The 22,422-nt window shown below is 45.6% G+C and overlaps 1 protein-coding gene across 1 annotated transcript in view; it reads left to right on the top strand.

Annotated features, from left to right (window-relative positions):
* Positions 1–7,105: 7,105 nt before the first annotated feature.
* The window catches only part of oca2 (oculocutaneous albinism II), a gene marked incomplete at its 5' end in the record, with an annotated part of 80,208 nt that continues 64,891 nt past the window's right edge, over positions 7,106–22,422 (top strand). Inside the window, one exon of the mRNA XM_084444018.1 lies at positions 7,106–7,347. Within this exon, the coding sequence (XP_084300144.1) occupies positions 7,106–7,347 (242 nt within the window). The remainder of the gene's footprint in view (positions 7,348–22,422) is intronic.

The raw sequence follows: 22,422 nt of genomic DNA, 5'->3' as shown, positions 1-22,422 counted from the left end.
CACACACTGTAGAGTCTACAGCTGTACACACGCAATCATATGCAATCACATGCAGCATCAGACCAGGAGGGTGTGCTGCCTCCACCTCTCACCCCTGAGGTCCTGCTCTCTCTCTCTTTCTCTCTCTCTCACCCTGAGCTGCACTCCCATGGTCCTTGTGATGGGTCACACTGAAGCACACACTCATACAATTCACAATAATTACAGGACCTCGAGGATCTTAGCCACGCGGCAAATGACACACACACACACGCATCTCCAGCGATCGCAAGTGGAATGTGTCCCCTGCATTTGATCCATCCAAGCTGTCCTCTTCCAGGGGTTGCCAGGAGCCATGGGCAGCCAACGACAATGGCAACCGGGGTCCAAGTCCAAGTGCTCAGTCCAGGTCCTGGTCAGGGACAAGACCGAAGAGCAAACTGTTCTTCTGCATGTTTTTATATTGGGGTTCTTGGGAGGAAACACAGAGCCCAAGAGATACCCCACCGGAGTACCTGACATTCATGGGGAGGAAATCTCCCCAGTGCCGACATCCATCCACCCCCTAATTCAAACCCAGGACCTTCTTGCTGTGAGGTGACAGTGCAAAGTACCGTGCCACTGTGCATCTGCTAATAGCATTGTCCTTAGACAACAGGTCTCAGAATTGGTTTGAATTATGGATTTTTCTTAACTATTTTTAAACTTTTTGATTATGGATAATTGTCTGAGTTGATGCTGCTGACACAGGTTGCATTTGATTTGCCTCTCAGTCGGCACTTATGGGACCAGTCCATTGCTTTAATTTCACTGGGTAAGATAAACCAGGCGCACACCTATTAGCAAACAGTATTTCACCCAGACCCAAGTAAGCATGAGACCGTCTTGCGTCTTGGTGTCTCTGTAAAACCCATAGAATCAGAGAGCAAAGTACCCGCTGGACATCCTCTCATCACAGCTCTGTGTCTCAGAGGCAGTCATAAATGCATACCAGGTGACTCCAGCTGAAAGGGGGGCATTGTGTTTGCAGCGATCTGAGCCAAACCCAACAAGCATGAATGAGAGTGCTGCTAGTAGGCTACTCCACAGAGATACAGTATATCTGTTACAATTAACATTTGGCCATTAGAAAGCTGGTACACAATGGAAATGTTAATGTGTTGTAGAACCAGAGGGTTGCGAGATTACAGTTTAGCAAGAACACCATAGAGTTTAGGGTTAAGGTTAGGGTTAGGGTGAGGGTCAAGTGTAGGGTTAGGGTTAGGGTTAGGGTGAGGGTTAAGGTTAGGGTTTAGGTTAAGGTTAGGGGTTAGGGTCTTCCTTAACCCTAAACTCAATGGTGTTATCGCTAAACTGGGTTGCGAAACGCGTAGACGCCAGAGGGTTTCCTGACAGTCACTTGTACTTCAGCACTGTCAGTGTGGTTAACTGACCTTCATTCAAATCCTGATCCTAGTTTTGTCCTGTCATCATTAGTCAGGATCAATAATGCAATGCAAGAGATGGAAGGTGAGACAGAAAGGGGAGGTGCCAAATGTTCAGCTTATCCATCATGATCTTCTCTTATGGACCTTACCATGAAGGCCATTTGATAAGTCACTCGTGTCATTAACAACCACCACTAAGATGTCCCCTCGCAAGATCATTTAAGTCAATAGGCTGACAATGGTGCAGGCTGGCTGGGTTTAAGTTCACTCTCCAAGACAAGAATTGGTATGGGTGTGATGTGGTTTCCCTTACATCGAATTATACTTTAAACTAGAAAGTACATTTCCTGGAGAAAATGTGAGGTGGGCTAGCTGCTGCAGCTGTATGTAACAGCTACTGCTAGAACTACTACGGACCAGGCAATCTCCATGCACCCACCGGCGTCTCTAGCCCACTCAGGGGCTGAGTTGTGGGGTCTGTGGCGTGGACAGTGGCATGGTGGTGAGACTCCGCCCCCTCAGGTCAGAGCTGGTCGAGGACAGTGTACCCCTTTCCGGGCCACCTACCCGCCCACACCGGTGAAGACCATGTGTCTCTAGCCCAATCAGGGGCTGAGTTGTGGGGCCCGTGGCGTAGATAGTGGCGTGGTGGTGAGACTCCGCCCCCTCAGGTCAGAGCTGGTCGAGGACAGTGTACCCCGCTCCGGGCCACCTACCCGCCCGCACCGGTGAAGACCATGTGTCTCTAGCCCACTCAGGGGCTGAGTTGTAGGGCCGTGGCGTGGATAGTGGCGTGGGGGTGAGACTCTGCCCCCTCAGGTCAGAGCCAGTCAGGGACAGTGTACCCCTCTCCGGGCCACCTACCTGACTCAACCGGTGAAGACCGTGTGTCTCTAGCCCACTCAAGGTCTGAGTTGTGGTGTCCGTAGCATGTTCAGTGGCGTGGTGGCGAGACTCCGCCCCCTTGGGTCAGAGCCGGTCGTGGACAGTGTAGGCCATGCCGGGCTACCCACCTGCCTTCACCAATGAAGACCGTGTGTCTCTAGTCACCTCAGAGGCTGTGTTGTGAGGTCCGTGGCGTGGATAGTGGCATGATGGCGAGACTCCGCCCCCTCCGGTCAGAGCAGGTCGGGGGCAGTGCACTGACATCCGGGCAATCTCCATGCACCCAACATAGGGAAGTTTCTAGCACAAAGTATGAAGAAGTAGTTAAGAAGACAAAAACTGGGGAGAATAATAAGAAAGAAAGAAAGAAAGAAAGAAAGAAAGAAAGAAAGAAAGAAAGAAAGAAAGAAAGAAAGAAAGAAAGAAAGAAAGAAAGAAAGAAAGAAAGAAATAGTGGGAATATCACAAGTTGGGCTAGCTTTTGCAAGCTAGCCCACCTAATAATTAGTTAAATCAGACGAGAGAATGGCTTACATACCTCCAAGACATTAGGGTCACTCTCAGGCCTTAAGCCAAAAACGACATTAGATGCCAGAGTTTTTCTTTAAGCTTTGTCGTCTCTGACCTGTCTGACCTCTCTTCACACCCTAAATCTGTGGAGGCGATCAGTTCTGTCACAAATGGTTTCCTAGAGCACTATGCACAGGATAATGGCCCACAGGAACCACCACGAGAAATGTAGCTGCATCCAGTCATTAGTCATGAGAAAACACCAGTCTACAATGTGTATATCATCAAAAGAGAACACGTTGATGGTTGGATTTTACATCTATGCTTCCCTAACCAAGATCAAGGGAATCAGTTTCAAGATCCGTTTTATTTGCCATGTATATGGTTCACACATACTAGGAATTTGACTAGGGTAGGCCCACGCTGTTGTAGATGACATAGGACAGGGTGCAGGACAGGACAGTGCAAAGACATGACAGTGCAAATGCAGTACAAAAACAGTACAAACACAAAATACAGTGCAATATACAAATTATGATATATTGTTTAAAAAAGGTGCTGGAAAATGTAGTGAATGATCATGTTAACTGTGTAGTACACAGACCTGTTGGCTCTGTAGGCGAACTGCAGGAGGTCCAGGAGGGGATCAATGATGGATTGGAGATGCTGCAAAACAAGGCGCTCAAAAACCTCAATTGCTACAGGGGTCAGGGCGACGGGTCTGTAGTCGTTGAGGCCAGTGATCCTTGATTTCTTGGGGACGGGGGTGATGGTGGAGGTCTTGAAGCAGGCTGGAACATGGCATGACTCTAGTGAGGTGTTGAAGATGTTAGTGTACACCGGGGACAGCTGATCAGCACAGTACTTTAGCATGGAGGGGGAGACAGAGTCCTGATTACTGCTAGTAAAAAAAAAGTAAAAAATTAATTAATTAAAAAGTAAGGAACAAAAAATATGAAAATCAAAATGGTGACTCAGAGTGAACATTTTGGGTTATGGCCAAGGGGCATACAAGGACATGCCTTCTATGACATGGCGGTGTAATACATACTGTACATTTTCTTCCCATGAAATTCAGTGTTGTTGTTTGGGGTGCTGCCTTATACTCTGAGATATTAAAGGTTCCCTTATACTCTGAGATATTAAAGGTTCCCTTATACTCTGAGATATTAAAGGTGAACATTTTTGTGTAAATTAATCATTAAAAGAAAGTTATTGATTACAATTTATTATTTTAAAAATATTGACAGGTCCAAAATGAATGTTTTGTTTATCTGTCTGAGATTCATTTCCCATCTCTAACAACGCTTGTAAGCCAGTAGTATTACGACGTTGGTACCACGTGGTATCTCTGTGTCGGGAGGCGTAATGCCATTGGCTCACAAGCCTAGTTTGAGGTGGGAACTGAACCTCAGACATCTCAGACAGATAAACGAAACATTAATTTTGGACCCGTCAACATTTTTTAAATAATAAATTGAGTTTTTTTGTTGTTTAGTTTTTTATGATTTATATCTAAAAATATGATCTATTCTATAGCACCTTTAAAGCATTAACAATTCAGACCAATGCAGCTACAGTAACTAAGCCATCACAGACCAGGCTTTGTGTGTGTGTGTGTGTGTGCGTGTGTGTGGCTGTGGAGGGAGGGTGTGTCTGTATTCTACAAGCCTGGCAATGAAAATGGGACTACAGGGATTTGAAGGGGAGGGTAGAAGTGGGGGTGGGAGGAAAGGAACCATCTCTCTGCCCAGCTCCACACAGTGAGGAGAGTAAGGAGTTTGCCACTCCCACCAACTGCAGACCTTGCTGAGCAACTTCTCCTGCAGTAGGACCTCCATCTCTCTCTCTCTCTCTCTCTCTTTCTCTCTCTCTCTCTCTAGAGGAATACGTGACAGAGCCGTCCGACTCCAAGGAATATCAGATCCCTGATCTTCACATCACAATAGCCTTGATATTCCATAAGACAGACCAGATAGTATCTGTAAGATTTAGCAGTCACCTTCATCATCATTGCCTAACATTATCATCATCATCATCATCATCATCATCATCTTCTTCTTCTTCTTCTTCTTCATCTTCTTCTATATCATCATCATCAAAACCATCTGTTCCACTCTGCAAAGAATTTCAAAAGTAAGTTATTTTTATTTGCTTAGATTCCACTTGCATAGAAATGCATAGCAATCATACAGTATAGAGCTACTGATCATTGTCTTGATGCTGATATCTGAATTTATATTTTTTGCATTTCTATGAAATTACTATGAACTAACTTGTGTGAGGTCTAAGGAAACAATATTTGACAATTAGCATTTATCTTCCTTCGTTTCTTTGAAAGGGAGGATTTACACAAGTCAATGAATGCACTGCACAAGTGAATGAGTGTTGTGGATTGAAGTTGTGTTGTGGGTGAGTGTTGTGGGTTCAGCATCCACACAACCTTTTATTTCACTCCCATGATGGATGCAGAGAGATGTACAATTAATGAACAGGGACTACTGAAACACTTTAGTATAATAATTATTGTGATACTTTTCAACAACAACTGACAATTATCAGTAAAAAAAAGGACTGGTGATTCATTGACTTGTCCTGTTGGGGTGTGTCAACTGAGTGTGAAACACATTTAAATGGATCAATTATCCGTCTCTCTACGCAGGAGATTAGCTCAAGGCTTGTTTTCTCCTCAACACAGAGAGATGTATTTGATTTGGTCAACATCACAAACTGGAATCAAATAAACACCTCTAGCGTGACATATATCTCTGGGGGCGGTTGTCTGACACATTTAACCCCCCCCCCCCCAGTTATACAACAGGTCACTGTATAACTATATGACCTGCTAGCTTAATCTATGAACAGTTCCCCACTAATCCTGTTACAAAGGAAACAATGAAGAGCCTTAATCTGTCTCTTTCTTTGTAGCGTTGTAGACCTCTCAGTGTGAGTTACAGTGCATCTCTTTCACAAGGCAAGACACTTTTGTTAGGAAGAAAAATGTGCACACACAGGCACGCGCACACACATACACACACACACACACGCAGGCAACCACAAGCCACACAATTATCCATCTGAAAAAGATGTACATGTAAATGATTGGATAAGGATAATAGAAACAACCAGAATGAAGGTTAGACCAGCCAGCTAAAAGATCGACTTGACTGTGAGGAAAAGGATGTCACATGCGACTCCTTGACTTTGGGTGTGATCTCTAAGGGGGGGGGGGGGGTAAGGGCATAGCCTTCAGCATCCAATTTGGCCAGTCTTTATCAGACATCTATGAATCATCTCTTCTATCAAATAGAAAGTAATTCCTTAAAATGATATTACTGATACCGTCTTATAACTCAAAGGCCCGGGGGCTTTCAGAAATATTGAATCATGGTCTTGCATTCCAAACAATACAATAGCTTGGTCAGTTCATCCCTTGGCTCTGGTATCACTTCCTCTGAGGCTAGCTAATCCCAAACCAGTTTGTGAGCCTTGTTCCTCGTGAGAGCAGAGTAGAAAGGGGCTCGGTGCACGTGAATGACCCTATAGCCTGTCGACACGTGAACATTAATCCCTTTGATGAATTCACAGAATGTGAGCTTAACACAAGGGAAAGGCGAGTGATGTGATGGTGGCCATCATATGTTTGAATACATACTGTACATATCCCATCATGCACCAGTTTATGAGCATCACACCACGCTGATGTCGCCAGCCACGTATTCACATCTATGTTAACTCCTTGGGGTGGTTAAGTATTCAGATATAAATATGTACATTTACAGTATGTGATGTACTGTACCTCATTAACTGGAGTAAGTATTCACAAACAATAACACGCATTGGATTGGTTGACATACTAGATGTATACTGTAGATAGATAGATAGATAGACCAGGTCTCTGTCCAAATAGAGCAGCTGACTATCCATTAGAGATCTCTGGTCTCTCAATCTGTCACTGCAGGGAAGAGGTCAGCAGGAGGTGGACCATGGACATATCGAACGGATGTCTCTCTTCTTTACACAGCAGGCCTCTCTGTTACACTAGACTTGTCTGGGAGGGGCCATCGTGAACCAACTGTCTCTACACACGCCGATTTCACAATAGAATGAACCTTATTATCTACACGTTGTGTATTTTATGCTGTGCTGTACACGGTACGACTTCAACCAACCCGGTACAGAATGCAGACCAGTCACGAATGCAAGGCTTTCTCAATATACACTATGAACTCTGAAGTTTTGCATCCAAATCTGCCTCTCAATCCCTCTCAGTTTAGGCCGGGCGTGGACATATCTGTCTCAGCATGTATCTGGAGAACAAGGGGAACCTGGATTTAGAGCTGTCTCAAACGGCCGCTCAGGGACACCCCGCCAGGAGTTCTCTGAGGGCCTCGGAGGCCATGGCGGGGAACTTCGGCGCGCTACGCTTGCTGCAGAGCTTTTCCGGGAGGAGGGAGGCCCAGAAGCTCCAGCAGGCTGCGGCCCTGCCACCTGGGAATTGTGTGATCCGCGCTGAGGACTTGGTACCGGTGCACCAGGAAGACGGGTAAGAAAGGAAGCACACCTGTAGAATACAAGGCTGGGTCTGGGGCAGTAACGTTCTCAGGGTCTGTAGAGTACAAGGCTGGATCTGCAGTTAAATTTGCAGGCTCTGTCGAGTACAGGGCTGGGTCTGGTTCTGGATATGTAAACCCTCAGAAATGATGCAGGAGGGGGATCTCTATTTCTCCTCTTGTACAGACGTACACAGATAGGCCACAAATTATAGGGAAGCGGATACTTGGGCATGATATCTTTTACGTTTCACTCACATTTCCCTTACTTATGAGCACTAAAGGGTGAAACTGTGTGTCGGTAGTGGAAGGAAGTATTCCTACCTCACATGCAAAATCACATTACTGTACACCTACAGTACTCTGTCAAATCCCAGTGTGCATGTGTTTGTGAGAGATGGAGGGGGGTTGCTAATCTCTGGCCTGTGGCTGTGACTTTATTGAGAGTTAATTCTGGAATTTTTGTTCTACTCAGAATGGAGAACCGTGCAGAGGCCTTTCAGGGGGTGAGACCTCACAGCCATGTTCAGTCAAGTGGAAATATTCAACTCGGGGCTAATCAGCTGTTCTGTGTGGGATGCATGAAGTATGTTTCTAGTCGGAATGCTGTCAGGTTGTTGGTCAACAAAGCCAGCAGGTACTGAAGGAAGAAAAAAAAAAGATTAGATGAAAGTGTAATGGCATCAGGTGACCTACTGTATAGGCTGCTGAATACATTTAAACTACTATCTATTTACTCTTAGATGTGGTGTAGCTTAGTAAACATTCATGGTGTCTGGCATAAGGTAATTTCTTGTACTATTCTTCTCTTTCCTATTCTGTTGTGCTTTTTGCATTCTAATGAGTGGTTCCACCCATCCCCGCCTCTCCTCTCACCTCTGTTAGATAGTCAGGACAAGGAAAGATTTGGAATTGGCAGTAAATCTCATTACAGTACTGAATAGGGTATATAAAAAAATATATAAATACAAATGTAAATAAAGGGTAAATAAAAAAAAGATGATGGTGATTTAACTATAAGGCCACAAACCTCTGTCTGTCGATGTCTCCGGCACGATTATCTCAAAAACTGGGTGCTGTATGAAGTTGACATTTGGCAGGTAATTGCTCAGGACCCAAGGAAGTGGGTCTAGGACCCAGAGCGGTTTGTGAGAAATCTGCTTTAGCTAACGGTAGGCCTAGCTATGTAGCTAAGCTAGCTGGCGCTGATTACAAAAACAGTGTTTAGCTATAGCCTATGTGTATTTACTATATTGTGGGGAAACCTAGGTAACAGACATTATATATACTATACTTGGTATGAATGTGTATTTTCATGAATAGGTTCAGAGGGAAGTATACAAATAACAAATTGTGCTTATGCTAAGCTAACAAAGCTAACCAGCTGTCTGTGAGGGCTGTCATGTGATGCTGGATTCCAGTTGCCTCAGCACTGTTGACAGATGGGAAATGTTGAAGTATCATACCAGAGGCTTAAAATGATTGTATTTTGAGGAAAATGATCATATGCGAGTCATAACGAAGAGAAATAGGCGTAAATGTGTCATTTAAAAAAACACATAGTCTATTTTTGACATTTTGTCCTATTTGCGGTAACATAGAGAACATCATTTCACTGATCACTCTAGATCGACATTTTCTTCTGACTCAAATTTCTTTACAACGGAAGTGGACAGTAGCCTGGTAAACCAATTTTTGTTGTTGTTGACGTTTTCACTATGAGTCTGGACTTTCAGCCGCCCGAGCGATTTGAGTTTTCCCAGAAAATGGGGCACCAATCAGGAGACTGCATTTTAACTGCTGTTCTGGCCCCAGTCCCTGATTGGTTCCTGTAGATGCTGACGCGAAATACAGGAGTCATCATCTACGGGAACCAATCAGGGACTGTGTTAACAATGGCTAACTTAGCTACCTGTAGAAATGGTATTGCTAGAAATGCTCTCGGAGCGCTCTGGTCATTCGGGAATTGCACTGGGTGCTCTGACTGAAGAGATGGCTTGTCCGAGCGAACTGACCGTTTGTAAATGCGGTAAACTCAGGTTTGGCGTCTTTCCCAGCTCCGACTTCCGCGGTAAATAGAACACAGCATATGTTTGATACCTACATTACAAACATGTGGTATCGAGTGAATTGAATGGACTTGGGAAAAATATCAGAGTTTATTTGCTCAAAAGACTATTAAGAACGGGGAGTTTTTTTTAAGTAGCTTTTTGTATGAGTAAATTATTTTTATTTAGTGCATTTAAGAAAAGTGTAATACAGTATTGCAAAAACCTTTATAAGGAATTTGTTAGGAGTTGTATGGGCACAGGCACACGTAGTCCAGAATGGGCACTGCACTAGTGACTATAAGTTCAGAGGAACACAACTCTAGTCCTCCTGACCTGCACAGAGCCAGGCTGGGCTAGAAGTAGAAGGGGCACAGGAGATCTAAATGACTGTAGTATTGAATGGAATAATCATATACTGTAATGCATCATATTTTACAGGTGATGCAGTTCACAGATCTAATAGGAGAGGCAGAGATTTAGGGACAAATGCTAGGTGCATTCACATCAAATAAAAATTCATTTCAATACATTCCTTTTGACAGCTAGGGGATGAAAGCCATTCAGGATGAACAGATTAGCCGAGAGGGACTTTTAATTGGCCTTCATTATAGCTTGTAAAATGTTAATCTAATTGTGCTTTTAGCTTGATTATTTCATAATGTGTCTGTCATTCTCAATGACTATATTCAAGAATTGACCAAGTCATTCTCAATGACTGTCCAAGCTGTCCATATCTAGAAGCCTCCAAGTAAAAGTGAATTAACCAAAGACTAACGGAGGTTTTCTAGAAAGAGATGCATAGTCTAAAGGGAAGGCCCTCTCTCCATGAGTAATCTGCATTGATATGTTTTCAAATCTAGGACTGGGATTAAATCTGCGCCTGAAAAAGGCCCTATAAAATAGTTTATGGCATCAGTTTATTTCAGCATGATAAAACGCTTTAAATAGATACAACTCAGAGTAAGTCTCTGTATCTACAGTACCCTATTGTTTAGTAGATAGGTGAAGGTAGACGAGTGATTCATCTTTGAACTCAACTAATACTGTTATGTCTGTACTCTTTTTAGACATATACTCCCAGGGGAACCGAGGCAGAGACTGAGAAATGTGTTTGATAACAACAAAGAGGTTTAAGAGTTTGGCATGTTACTGTACATGCATGGCATCACTTTTCACTCTGCCGAAAGCGATTACCCATAAGGCTTAGCTTTACAATAACAATAATACTGTTCAATACATAGGCTAACAACACATACTTTAAGCTAAAGGGCTTTAACCGACTAAGCCTTGCATTTTAAGAGAAAATATAAGGGATTTAAGACAAAATACGTCATAGATAGAGCTCCTTTGTCATGATAGAGCTCCTTGAGAAATGTTTGAAATCAGCATTTTTCCACCAGTGCCAGTTGAAAAGTTAAGACTAATACACAATTGAGTATACTATAAGTGTAAGTGTATTTCATCAACATCAATGTTTATGTATTTATCATCATATCATACAGTAACTTCCAATATATTTTTATATTAGTTTCTCCTCCTTCAGCATTTTAATCTGACAGTTCTGGTGTGCCTCTGGTAGTCTCTTCAGCCCTCCTGTCAGTGTCAGGACTGGAACACCTGTGAGTCACGGGCTGTTTTCAGGGCCAAGAGGAGCCATACCTCCACCACGCATGATGAGACAGCACACACATTGCACACATTATATAAAACATTGCTCATCTATCACACTACACTCATCACACTGTTCCGAGGCCATCAATTTAACATAAAAAGATACATATGTAAATATAATAGTAAATCACTCAACTCTTACCCTTCTTTTGATCCAGAAATATTTGTGTTGCAAAGTATTAAATTAAGGGAGCTATTGAGCTCTAAAGTGTAAAAATGTTATTCAGTATAACTGTCCCGGTAAAAAAAATAATGACAAAAGTGATATTAAAATGTATAAATTCATCCTCAAAACTTAAATGAACACCCATGGCATAATTGTGTTAGTAGATATAGAAAACATAGAAAAATGGTGATATACTGTATCTAAAAATATTTAAAAACTTGAATAACTTTTGTCCCTAAATTTCTCACTTCATCAATGTCATTCAGTATAACAAAGGTAAAAAAGCTATTTTAAAGCATATCACATTATGGTTATCATGTAATAGCCTAGTGTTTGGTATCTCAAAGAAGGACCCTGGAAGTCCCTCTATCAATGTACATGCGGTCAGAAAATCTCACTGAAATATTTGATGATTTCACCTCTTCACTTTCTAACCTTTGGAACAAAAATACATGTAATTCAGTACAACACAGAAAGCATACATTTAATGTTAATATTTTATAAAAAGCCATATTAAATATGAAAGGTAATGATAATCTTTATAGGTCAAGGTCATTACTTTATATAGGTGGCCAAGGAACTGCCTGTTAAATATGTTTATGTAGGAAATCTGTCATTCAGTATCACGCTTTAGTCCTTCAAGTTTCATGTTATACCTCAATGTCACCCATTATGCTGACAGTAGCTTTGTTATAACACATTTTCACTAGTTTGCAACATTTAATCATGCAATTCATATTTACGTGTTATATGAATACTATAATATTGTCATTTTAAACTATTTTAGCTATGGCATTTTACGGTATTTCAAGGCACATTATCTTTATTGGCCTACGGTAGCTAGATAGCCAGATAGCCAGCATAAGGAGAGGGCTGCACGGCACATGCAGATCCAGTCTCTAGTGAGGAAAGATTAGCTAGTCAGAAGAAAAGAAAGGTATTGTTTCACTTGAATGTCATTGCTGGTTGTCCATTTAGAACTGTCCACAGACATAGCTACATAGCTATCAACATCAAAATACATCTAAAACGGTGGTTACATTAACTGTAACCACCAGCCGAAGGAGACAAGAACGCTGGGAAGAGGCCATTAACTCCATCGACTTCTCACACTCCAGCCGCAAGGCATAGAGCATACTTAACAACCTCACTGGTAGGTCTAGACACCGCGCCCGTCACTGCCCCATCTCTGCAAACAAAATCACAATTTGTGAAAAGTGGGACATACAAGGGCAAAGCCCACGAATTGTCACGTCTCGTGGCAAAAGAAGTGTCTGACCTCTGGAAGGCCACAGCTCCTAGCGGCGGTAACATCTCCGGGCAATTCACACCGGAGGAGTTCGCTGCTGCACTCCAGCATGTAAAGCCAGGGAAAGCTCCGGGGCCTGATTCTATCTGCCCGGAGCTTATACTCCATGCCGCACCTGCCTTGAAGTCCTGGTTAAGAGTGTTCCTCTCTTCCTGCTTGTGCCAACTCAAGATCCCCAAAATCTGGAGAAGATCCCTAGTTGTTGCGATCCCTAAGCTGAACAAGCCTGAAGGGGACCCCAAGAGCTACTGCCCCATCTCTTTGTTATGTATCCTCTTCAAGATCCTCGAGCATCTCATCTACGCCCGTGTTGAACCAATCATCGACCTGCTGCTCCCACAGGAGCAGGCCGGGTTCTGACGCGGGAGATCGACCGTAGATCAAGTCACTCTGATGACTCAAGACATTGAGGACAGCTTTTCGGCTAAAAAGGAGGCTGGAGCCGTCTTTATAGACCGGACGACTGCCTGGCAACGCGGCCTCACCTGCAAGCTGCTCCGCCTGCTTCCGGACAGGCACATGGTCAGCATGATCATGGAGCTTGTCCGAAACCGCAGCTTCACCCTCACCACTGGTAGCAGACAGCAAAGCAGGTTGCGACGCCTTAAGAACGGCGTCCCCCAGGGATCTGTCCTGGTCCCCCTCCTTAATAACCTCTACACCTACGACCTGCCGACCACAGTGTCCAAGAAGTATGCGTATGCAGACGACCTTGCGCTGGTGTACTCAGCTGGAGACTGGCAGGCCGTGGAGGAGACACTGAGCCAGGACATGCGATATACCTCCGGAAATGGAAATTGAAGCTCAGCGAGGCAAAGATGGTGTCGACACGACAAATATCCTTAGCAGCAGGTAGAATCAACGCCTCGCTAATAGTGAAAGGCTTCTTAGCTTTAGCAATTCGGCTAGCCACTAAATATGATGCTCTCAGTGCAGACATGTTTGTTGATGTGGTGGCTTTCAATACTTTCTTCTGTCCTTCTTGTTCACATTTTCTTCGCTCAAAATACTCAAGAGTTTTGAGGGCTTCATTGCCTCATTAGACAGCTTTTCTCCACATACTACACACAGGGGACTAGGAGCAATCAAATCACCTGTTGCAATGACGCCATATTTGAGATAGGACCCGTCGTATTTCCTATTGAATGAGGCTTTCTTCTTTTTTGCAGTCTCGGGCTCAGCTTTCTTATTTTTTGCAGTCTCGGGCTCTGCTGTCTCTGCACTTCTTCAATGGGCCTTTTCTCCCCCCTACCCCCTCCGAAGAAGCTCTGCAATGAAGTATGTCTTTTTTTCTCCATGCTAGCTAGCTAAGAGCACCAAGGCAGGCAACACACAGACACAGTTCACATGGCTAGCTCAAGATCAACTCGGAAGTGCTCCTTTATTTGGAACTTCCGGGTCGGAAAGTAAATTGTTGTGGGCTTCACAGATAGTGGTTACTGGTGAAAAAATGACCAACAGACTGAACACAGTTCAATGTAATACATGTATTACAAAAAAAAAAAAAAAAAAATTCATTTTTAATTTTAGGCTATACTTTCCGAGGCTCGGTAGCACCTGTGCCGAGGCCCGGTACCGGTCCGCGGCCCGGTGGTTGGAGACCAATGCAGTAGAGGGCCAGGTGCCCTGGGCTTTATAGGAGGGCTGGGGGCCCTGGAAGTCATAGGGCCCTATAGGAGGGCCGGGGGTGTTGGTAGTCAGAGGGCTTTATAGGAGGGCCAGGGGCCCTGGTAGTCAGAGGGCTCTAGTGCCCCTAGCCCTCCTAAAAAGCCCTCTGACCTCTCTCAGTTGTGCACAATGTCTCCAAACTGTCTATAATTGACGCCAACTAAATTCAGGGAGAAATTCAGGCGTTGTGCATGGGACATAATGGATCAGTGGGTTTTTTCATTAAAGATGTGTTTGGACCCCATGGTACTTTCCAGATATGTTACTTGCATTAACATATGACTGGCCCCTAAAGTTGGACAGGTCCAGCCCCAGACTGTCCACCATAGCAATAAGATGTTCAGCTAAGAATGGATCAAACTTTCCCATTGGTCTAGGATGCCCAGGAAATTTCCATTGTGAGATGAACCCAGTAGCTCATCATCCCCCCTGAAAGCAAGCCCTCTTCCCCTAAAAATTGTATCATGGCCACAACTCTTCTTAAAACCTCCCTCCAGTACTGCCTTTCTCCATCAATTTGTTTAACTTGCTTAGCCGGCCTGAGTGCAGTTGTTCGGCTATATGACAATATCAAGTTCGAATTGTCAGTGGTAGGAGAACACCTGATTGCCTTGTTACCATTATGTCAAGCCAAGAGGCAACATTTATTCAGTATCTTGCCAGCGACCAAAAATATTGTAAAACAGTTTTCTCTCCTTTTTTGTCTTGGTGTTGTATAATAGTCAATTACAAGCAAATATTAATACCAAATATGCTGTAAACATATCATATAAATCCTGCATGACACAATGTCTACTGGTGCTGGACGCATAGACTGCGTACTGAAGCTGATTTATTTATTATGTTTATGTGACACAAGCAGTTAATTTTCTTGCAGTCACAGTGCTGTTACCTTCTTGTGTTGTGTAGCGATAGTGTTACTTAATTTTTTATTTTGATGCTGTAGCCTAAATCCTGGTGAGAAATAATAATAATAATAATAATAATTTTATAGAAAAATGCTGTGACTGGGCTGTCGTGGGTAGGAGGGAAGGGGGGGCCCTCCACGGACACCTGGCCTAGGGGCCCACACACCCCATAATCTGTCCATGCCTCCACCGCACAAGAACCACAGCACGTGCACGTGCACAGCACGTCTCGCCTGCCGGGCCGTGGAACTTACCACCTGCTCCACAACAGCGGAGCCTCCCCGGCGTCTCAAGTCGAGACACCCTTTTGTGCCTGCTGCACAGGATCTCCTGCAGCAATGCAGAGATCTTAACATCAACGAGGCAGGATGGGCGGACCACATCTGGCGTGTGGAGTGGGAGGCAAACACCTCCAGACTCTGTGATTTCATCACGGACACAGCTTGAATTCAGGACACATCACTTTTCCAGACCAAAAGCTTAGCTTCAGTTAAAATAGGATTCATTCATTAACAATGCTTATGGTTAGCCATAGCTTGTGACAGGCTGTTGACACATGCGTCAGCCCTGAAAATGATGTTGAAGGGAATTCCAAACGGGCGTTATTTTGACACCCTAGGCTACTCCCTATGCCCTTCACACTGCTCACTATGAAGGGAAGACACTCCGTAGGGTGTAGGCCGTAGGGATGAGCCCTTCGGTTTGAAATACAGCCTAAGACACTGAAATAGTAGGTATTTATCCCATAAATGTTTACTGATGACGTAACCGTAAAGCAATAACTCGCTTCAGGCCTAACAACACCCCGTAGCTGTTGGAAAATCCTGTGTAACCCACTGCCTCTCATGGTCATTTGCTTAATTATACCACGGGTTGAGATCGTGCCTATATGACCGCAGCACAACCCGTGGTATATTGGCCATATACCACACCCTCTCATGAGTTATTGCTTTAGTTGCTAGCAAGCTAACATTAGCTTGGTAATAGCCAGCTATATACAGTAACTATTGTAACCACGGTTTATAATTTGTCTTCTGATGTTAGCAATGTATTCAAGGTGACAAATAACCTTGAAACCCCTGTATGAATACTGAATATTACCATATTGAATACTGTCATTTTGAACAGATAGGTACAGTATTTCAAGGCACATTATTCTGGATAATGGAATCAAAGCCTGCACTGTCACGATGCTAACTTAAGAGTACTGAGTTTAAGTACAGGACGCTGAGCATAGGAGCCAAAAACAAACTTGCTTTAATCCAAAAGAAGGTCCCACAAAGGGTGACAAAGGTACAGGAGTCTCCTAGAAACATATGAGGCTCGAATGCATGGCAAAACACAGACACCTCTTAAATACAGGTGCATGCAATCAGCAACCAAACAGGTGAACCCACTTAGGGTGAGCCAAGCCCAAATCAGTCCACAAAATCCAAGTACGGTGCACTCTGCCGCCATCTGCTGGACATCTTGGGACACTATGGCGCAGTGCTGACAGTGCCCCCCTCCCGACGACCACCTCCAGGTGGGCCAGGTTTGAGAGGGTGGGCGCGGTGAAAGGCGCGGATGAGGCCAGGATCCAGGACGTGCCGGGAGGGCACCCATGAGCGCTCCTCCGGGCCGTAGCCCTCCCAGTCTATCAGGTACTGGAGGCCCCGCCCCCACCGCCGGGAATCCAGCAGCCTCCGGACGGTGTAGACCGGGCCACCAGCGATGACCCGCGGAGGGGGCGGCAGCGGGGCAGGCCTGGACAAGGGTGAGGAGAATAGAGGTTTCAATAAGGAGACATGGAACACCGGTCTCACCCGGAGAGTCCTAGGAAGTCTGAGTTTGTAAGCCACCGGGTTAACCCTCCTCTCCACAGGAAACGGGCCGATGAACCGGGGAGTGAACTTGGTGGCTGTGCGCAGAGGCAGGTTCTTGGTGGAGAGCCACACTTTCTGTCCAGGGCGGAACGTCGGGGTAGGCCGTCTCCTGCGATTGGCCTGGATTCGATGGCGTTCGGTGGTGCGCGTAAGCGCAGCACGGGCCTTTTTCCAGGCCTGGCGGCACCTGGCCACAGCAGCATCCGCAGAGGGAACCGCAGACTCGGACTGTTGAGAGGGAAAAAACGGTGGGACAAATCCATACTGAACCTCAAAAGGGGACATACCGGTGGATGACCCACTCAGTTGGTTGTGGGCGATTTCAGCCCACACCAGCTTCCGACTCCAGGCACCCGGATTGGATGAGACCATACAGCGCAAGTATTTCTCCAGTTCCTGGTTCACACGTTCCGTCTGTCCATTACTCTCGGGATGATAGCCTGAAGAAAGACTGACAGATGTTTCAAACAAGGACCAAAATGCACACCAATACTTGGACATGAATTGGGGGCCTCTATCAGAGACAATGTCACTTGGGATGCCATGGTAACGCACCACCTCCCGGACCACCACATCGGCGGTTTCCTTCGCTGAAGGCAGCTTAGGTAAAGGGACAAAGTGGGCAGCTTTAGAGAACCGGTCCACGATTACAAAAATCACAGTGTTGCCATCAGAAGGTGGTAGGCCTGTGATGAAATCCATCGAAATGTGGGACCATGGTCGATATGGGACCGGCAGGGGGTGAAGCAGGCCTGCCGGGGCTTGGTTCCCTGACTTCTGTGTAGCACAGACTGTACATGCGTGGACATATTCCTCAATGTCGCTTCTCATGCGCGGCCACCAAAAGTGGCGGCTAACTAGCTCTACCGTGCGGGCAGTCCCCGGATGCCCCGTCACTGGTGAGTCATGCCCCCACTGTAGAACATCAGAGCGGGCGTTGAGTGGGACATACAGATGGCCCAGGGGTACTCCACCAGGACCCGGATCCTCCTCTTGCGCACGCCGGATGGCGTCCTCCAGGGCAAGCGTCACCTGTCCCACCACACAGCTGGGGGGAATGATGCACTCGGGGACAGGGTCAGTAACATCAATGTCATACTGTCGTGATAAGGCATCAGCCTTGGCGTTCTTGGTTCCAGGGCGAAACGTGATGATAAACCTGAATCGGGTGAAAAACAGAGCCCACCTGGCTTGTCGGGGGTTCAGGCGTTTGGCTCCACGGATGTACTGGAGGTTTTTATGATCCGTGATGACAGTGAATGGGTGGCGTGCTCCTTCTAGCCAGTGTCTCCATTCCTCAAGCGCCCGTAGGATGGCCAACAGCTCCCTGTCACCGGCGTCGTAGTTCCTTTCAGCGTCACTGAGCTTGCGAGAGAAAAAGGCACACGGGTGAGTCTTATTGTCCATACCTGACTTCTGGGAAAGCACGGCTCCAACTCCAGAACCGGACGCGTCCACCTCCAATACAAACGGTAGGGTAGGGTCAGGATGCCTCAGCAGGGGAGCCGACGTGAACTGAGCCTTGAGGTGCTCGAATGCCGCTTGTGCCTCTGGGGTCCATCTGAGTTTGGTCGGTGCTCCACGGGTCACTGCTGTGATGGGTGCTACAATGGAGCTGAAACCTCGGATGAAACGACGATAGAAGTTAGCAAATCCCACAAAACGTTGTACCTGTTTGAGAGTGGTAGGAACCGGCCAGTCCAGTACTGCTTGCACCCTGGATTGGTCCATGATCACACCGTCAGGGGAGATGACATACCCCAAAAAGGAGGTGCGTGTAACATGGAACTCACACTTCTCTAGTTTGACAAACAGCTGATTGTCCAGTAACCGCTGTAGGACCTGCCGGACGTGCTGACGATGTTCTGTAAGGGACTTGGAGAAGATGAGCACATCATCGAGGTAAACAAACACACTGCGGTTGAGGAAGTCTCTGAGCACGTCGTTTAAAAAGGCTTGGAACACAGCGGGTGCATTAGTCAGACCAAACGGCATCACATAGTATTCATAATGTCCACTAGGGGTGCTAAATGCAGTCTTCCACTCATCATTCTCTCTGATGCGGACCAAATGGTAAGCGTTCCGCAGGTCTAGTTTGGTGAACACTGTAGCTCCTCCAAGGAGGTCAAAAGCAGAAGACATGAGTGGCAACGGATATTTGTTTTTCACTGTGATGTTGTTCAGTGCTCGGTAGTCTATGCATGGTCGTAGACCACCATCTTTCTTGGGTACAAAGAAGAATCCTGCTGACACGGGTGAGGTCGAGGGCTTAATAAGCCCATTGGTAAGGGACTCACTAATGTAATCCTCCATGGCCTGAGTCTCTGGGACGGAGAGAGGGTATCGTCCCCGGGGGGGAATAGTGTTAGGCAACAGGTCAATGGCACAGTCATAAGATCTGTGAGGGGGTAGTTCTGTAGCTCTAGTCTTACTAAACACTTCAGCTAAGTCATGATACTCGGCAGGGACTGAAGTGAGCTCAGGAGATGAACAGGCAGCGGAACACTCCATCACAGGTGTAAAATGATTGGCTGAAACACACTCTGAGCTCCATGACAAAATTGCCCCAGTGGACCAATTGATTAGGGGGTTGTGCTTCTGGAGCCAGGGAAACCCTAGTACCACCATGTCATGGTGGGATTCGACTAAAGCCAAAGAGATAGTCTCTTTATGTGAACCAATCTGTAGCGATAAGGGGCGCGTCATGTAGTTGATCTTACCGGAGCCTAGGGGTCGTCCGTCGAGTGCCTGTATTCTCACAGGATTGGGAAGAGCCATGACCGGTAGACCGAGGCGTGTGACCAGAGCAGAGTTCATCAGATTCTCCTCTGAACCGGAATCGATCAGCACAGTGATTGGGATGTTCTCAGGGTTCTCTGGGGTCCAGGTGAGTTGAGCACTCAGGGATAGGCGCTTAGCTGGGTTGGGGGACTGAGATCGGACCAAACTGCTCACTAAGCTGTCCCCTTCCCCTAATGAGCGTTTTCGTTTCCCTGCAGCTGGGGGCATCGGTCTCTGTAATGACCAGCCTCACCGCAGTAAAGACAGCATCTCTCTCTGCGGCGACGCTCTCTTTCAGCAGGTGTGATGCGGTACCTGCCTATCTCCATAGCCTCCGCTTGAGTGGGCTGAGCAGCGGGAGCTGACGCGCTCTGTGGCGAACACACTTGGGGCTGTGCGGAGTTGGGAAGCCTGCGCTCACGCCTCCTTTCGCGTATGCGCTGATCGAGGCAGATAGAGGTGGTAATGAGCTCATCTAAAGTGGCACCCCACTCCCGACTAGCCAAATCATCTTTGACCGCCTCAGACAGGACGTTATAAAAAGTGGTCAAAAGTGCTTCATTGTTCCATTTACTCTCAGCTGCCAAGGTGCGGAATTCTATAGCATACTCAGAAACGGCTCTGGCCCCTTGGCGGAGCGTGCTGATGCGGCGTGCTGCTTCTCTGCCACTCACAGGATGGTTGAAAACCTGGCGTAGTGCTTTAGAGAACTCTGCTGCATTAGCACAAAGTGGGGAACTAGCCTCCCACAGGGCAGTAGCCCACACTAGAGCTTTACCTGAGAGCAGAGAAATCATAAAAGCGACCTTAGCTCTTTCTGAGGGGAACTGATCTGGCTGCATAACAAAAAACAGGTCACATTGAGTCAAAAATCCCTGACAGGTCTCTGGGATGCCATCATACCGCTCCGGTTTCTGAAGGAATGTCTTGCCGCCTGGGGGGTTCTGTTGATGCATTTGCTGTGTTATCCAGGTCTGGATCTGCTGGATTGAGGATCCTTGGGTCTTCAAAGCTCCGAGCACTTGGGATAGGCTGATGTCCGCTCCTTCAGCGCCTGTTAAACTCATGTTGATGATTCGAGCCTACTGTCACGATGCTAACTTAAGAGTACTGAGTTTAAGTACAGGACGCTGAGCATAGGAGCCAAAAACAAACTTGCTTTAATCCAAAAGAAGGTCCCACAAAGGGTGACAAAGGTACAGGAGTCTCCTAGAAACATATGAGGCTCGAATGCATGGCAAAACACAGACACCTCTTAAATACAGGTGCATGCAATCAGCAACCAAACAGGTGAACCCACTTAGGGTGAGCCAAGCCCAAATCAGTCCACAAAATCCAAGTACGGTGCACTCTGCCGCCATCTGCTGGACATCTTGGGACACTATGGCGCAGTGCTGACATGCACATAAACATCTGATCCTGTTTTTTTTTGGCTGAAGCTAATAATATTTCATAGGGACATTATTGTTATTGCTGAAGGAATCACATTTAATCAATATTTATGGGCAGTAGTAATAGGCTATGTGTCACTCAGTGTAACACAGTATTGTCATATTTTATATTAAAATACAAAAATCTTGTTTTTACTTGGAGAGACAAAAATAAATCTCAAAGGATGAGGTGAAAGATATGTTCCTAGATGTTCACTTTTTTTATATATTTTTTTATTTTTTACGGCTGAAAGTTTTTGTAAAAAATGTTCAGTTGTACCCATGACATAAAAAATATGGTATTCAAAATAAAATAATGTCATTTTTTTCTGGGTAATTATATTTCTGCCAGTCTACGCATGGATATATAAACTTTTTGAAAGTTATGAAAAATGGGCATACATTTTTTTTGTTGTTGAAAAAACACTGAATTACATTTTATGAGGGTACATTCATATGAATCACAATAAAAATTAATTATTGTCTTAACTCTTGAAAATAAGTAATATAAGGGCATAGGTAACACGCTAATGAACATAAAAATCATTTTAGGGAAGTGTAATTTCAGTTTAAAATTTTTGCTACTTTGAAAACCTTATACGTCATTGACCCATATATTGTGTAATTTGCATTTGGTTACATATTGTATCTTGTATTTGCACTGTATTTTGTATTTGCATTTGCACCATCATGTCTTTGCACTGTCTTGTCCTGTCCTGCACCCTGTCCTATGTCATCTTCATCAGCATATACCATTATCCAAGTCAAATTCTTAGTATGTGTAAATCATATACATGACGAATAAACTAATATTGAAGCAGACAAAGGTTTGTACTGTATGTCTGAGCCTACAGTGTGAGAGAAGGCCCCAGCTGTATGGATGCTCTGGGGCAGACGTCGGGAGCATGCAGGAGCCTTTCAGGACTGTGTGCAGCAGCAGGGGGTGACTCAGATGCTCTAATGATCTCTTCGGGTGCCAGGGGTGACCAGCTGCTCACCCACCTCGCTGGTACCCTGTGCTCCAGGGGGCGTGACACCCTCCCCCGCCTGTCTCCCCCCCCCCCACTGTTGAGCCCCTGTGATGGACCAGATAGACAGCAGGCAGGAGGGCTGCTGAGAGGCAGGCAGACAGGGTCAAAGTTCACAGATGAGGAGCACCCTTTCTTGTTGGTGAAGTGAGGGGAGATATGTCTCCAATCACTCCAAACATTTCAACAAT

Source organism: Borostomias antarcticus (genome assembly GCF_949987555.1).
Source record: "Borostomias antarcticus genome assembly, chromosome: 10".
Taxonomy (NCBI): domain Eukaryota; kingdom Metazoa; phylum Chordata; class Actinopteri; order Stomiiformes; family Stomiidae; genus Borostomias; species Borostomias antarcticus.
This window is presented reverse-complemented; position numbering and strand designations above follow the sequence as displayed.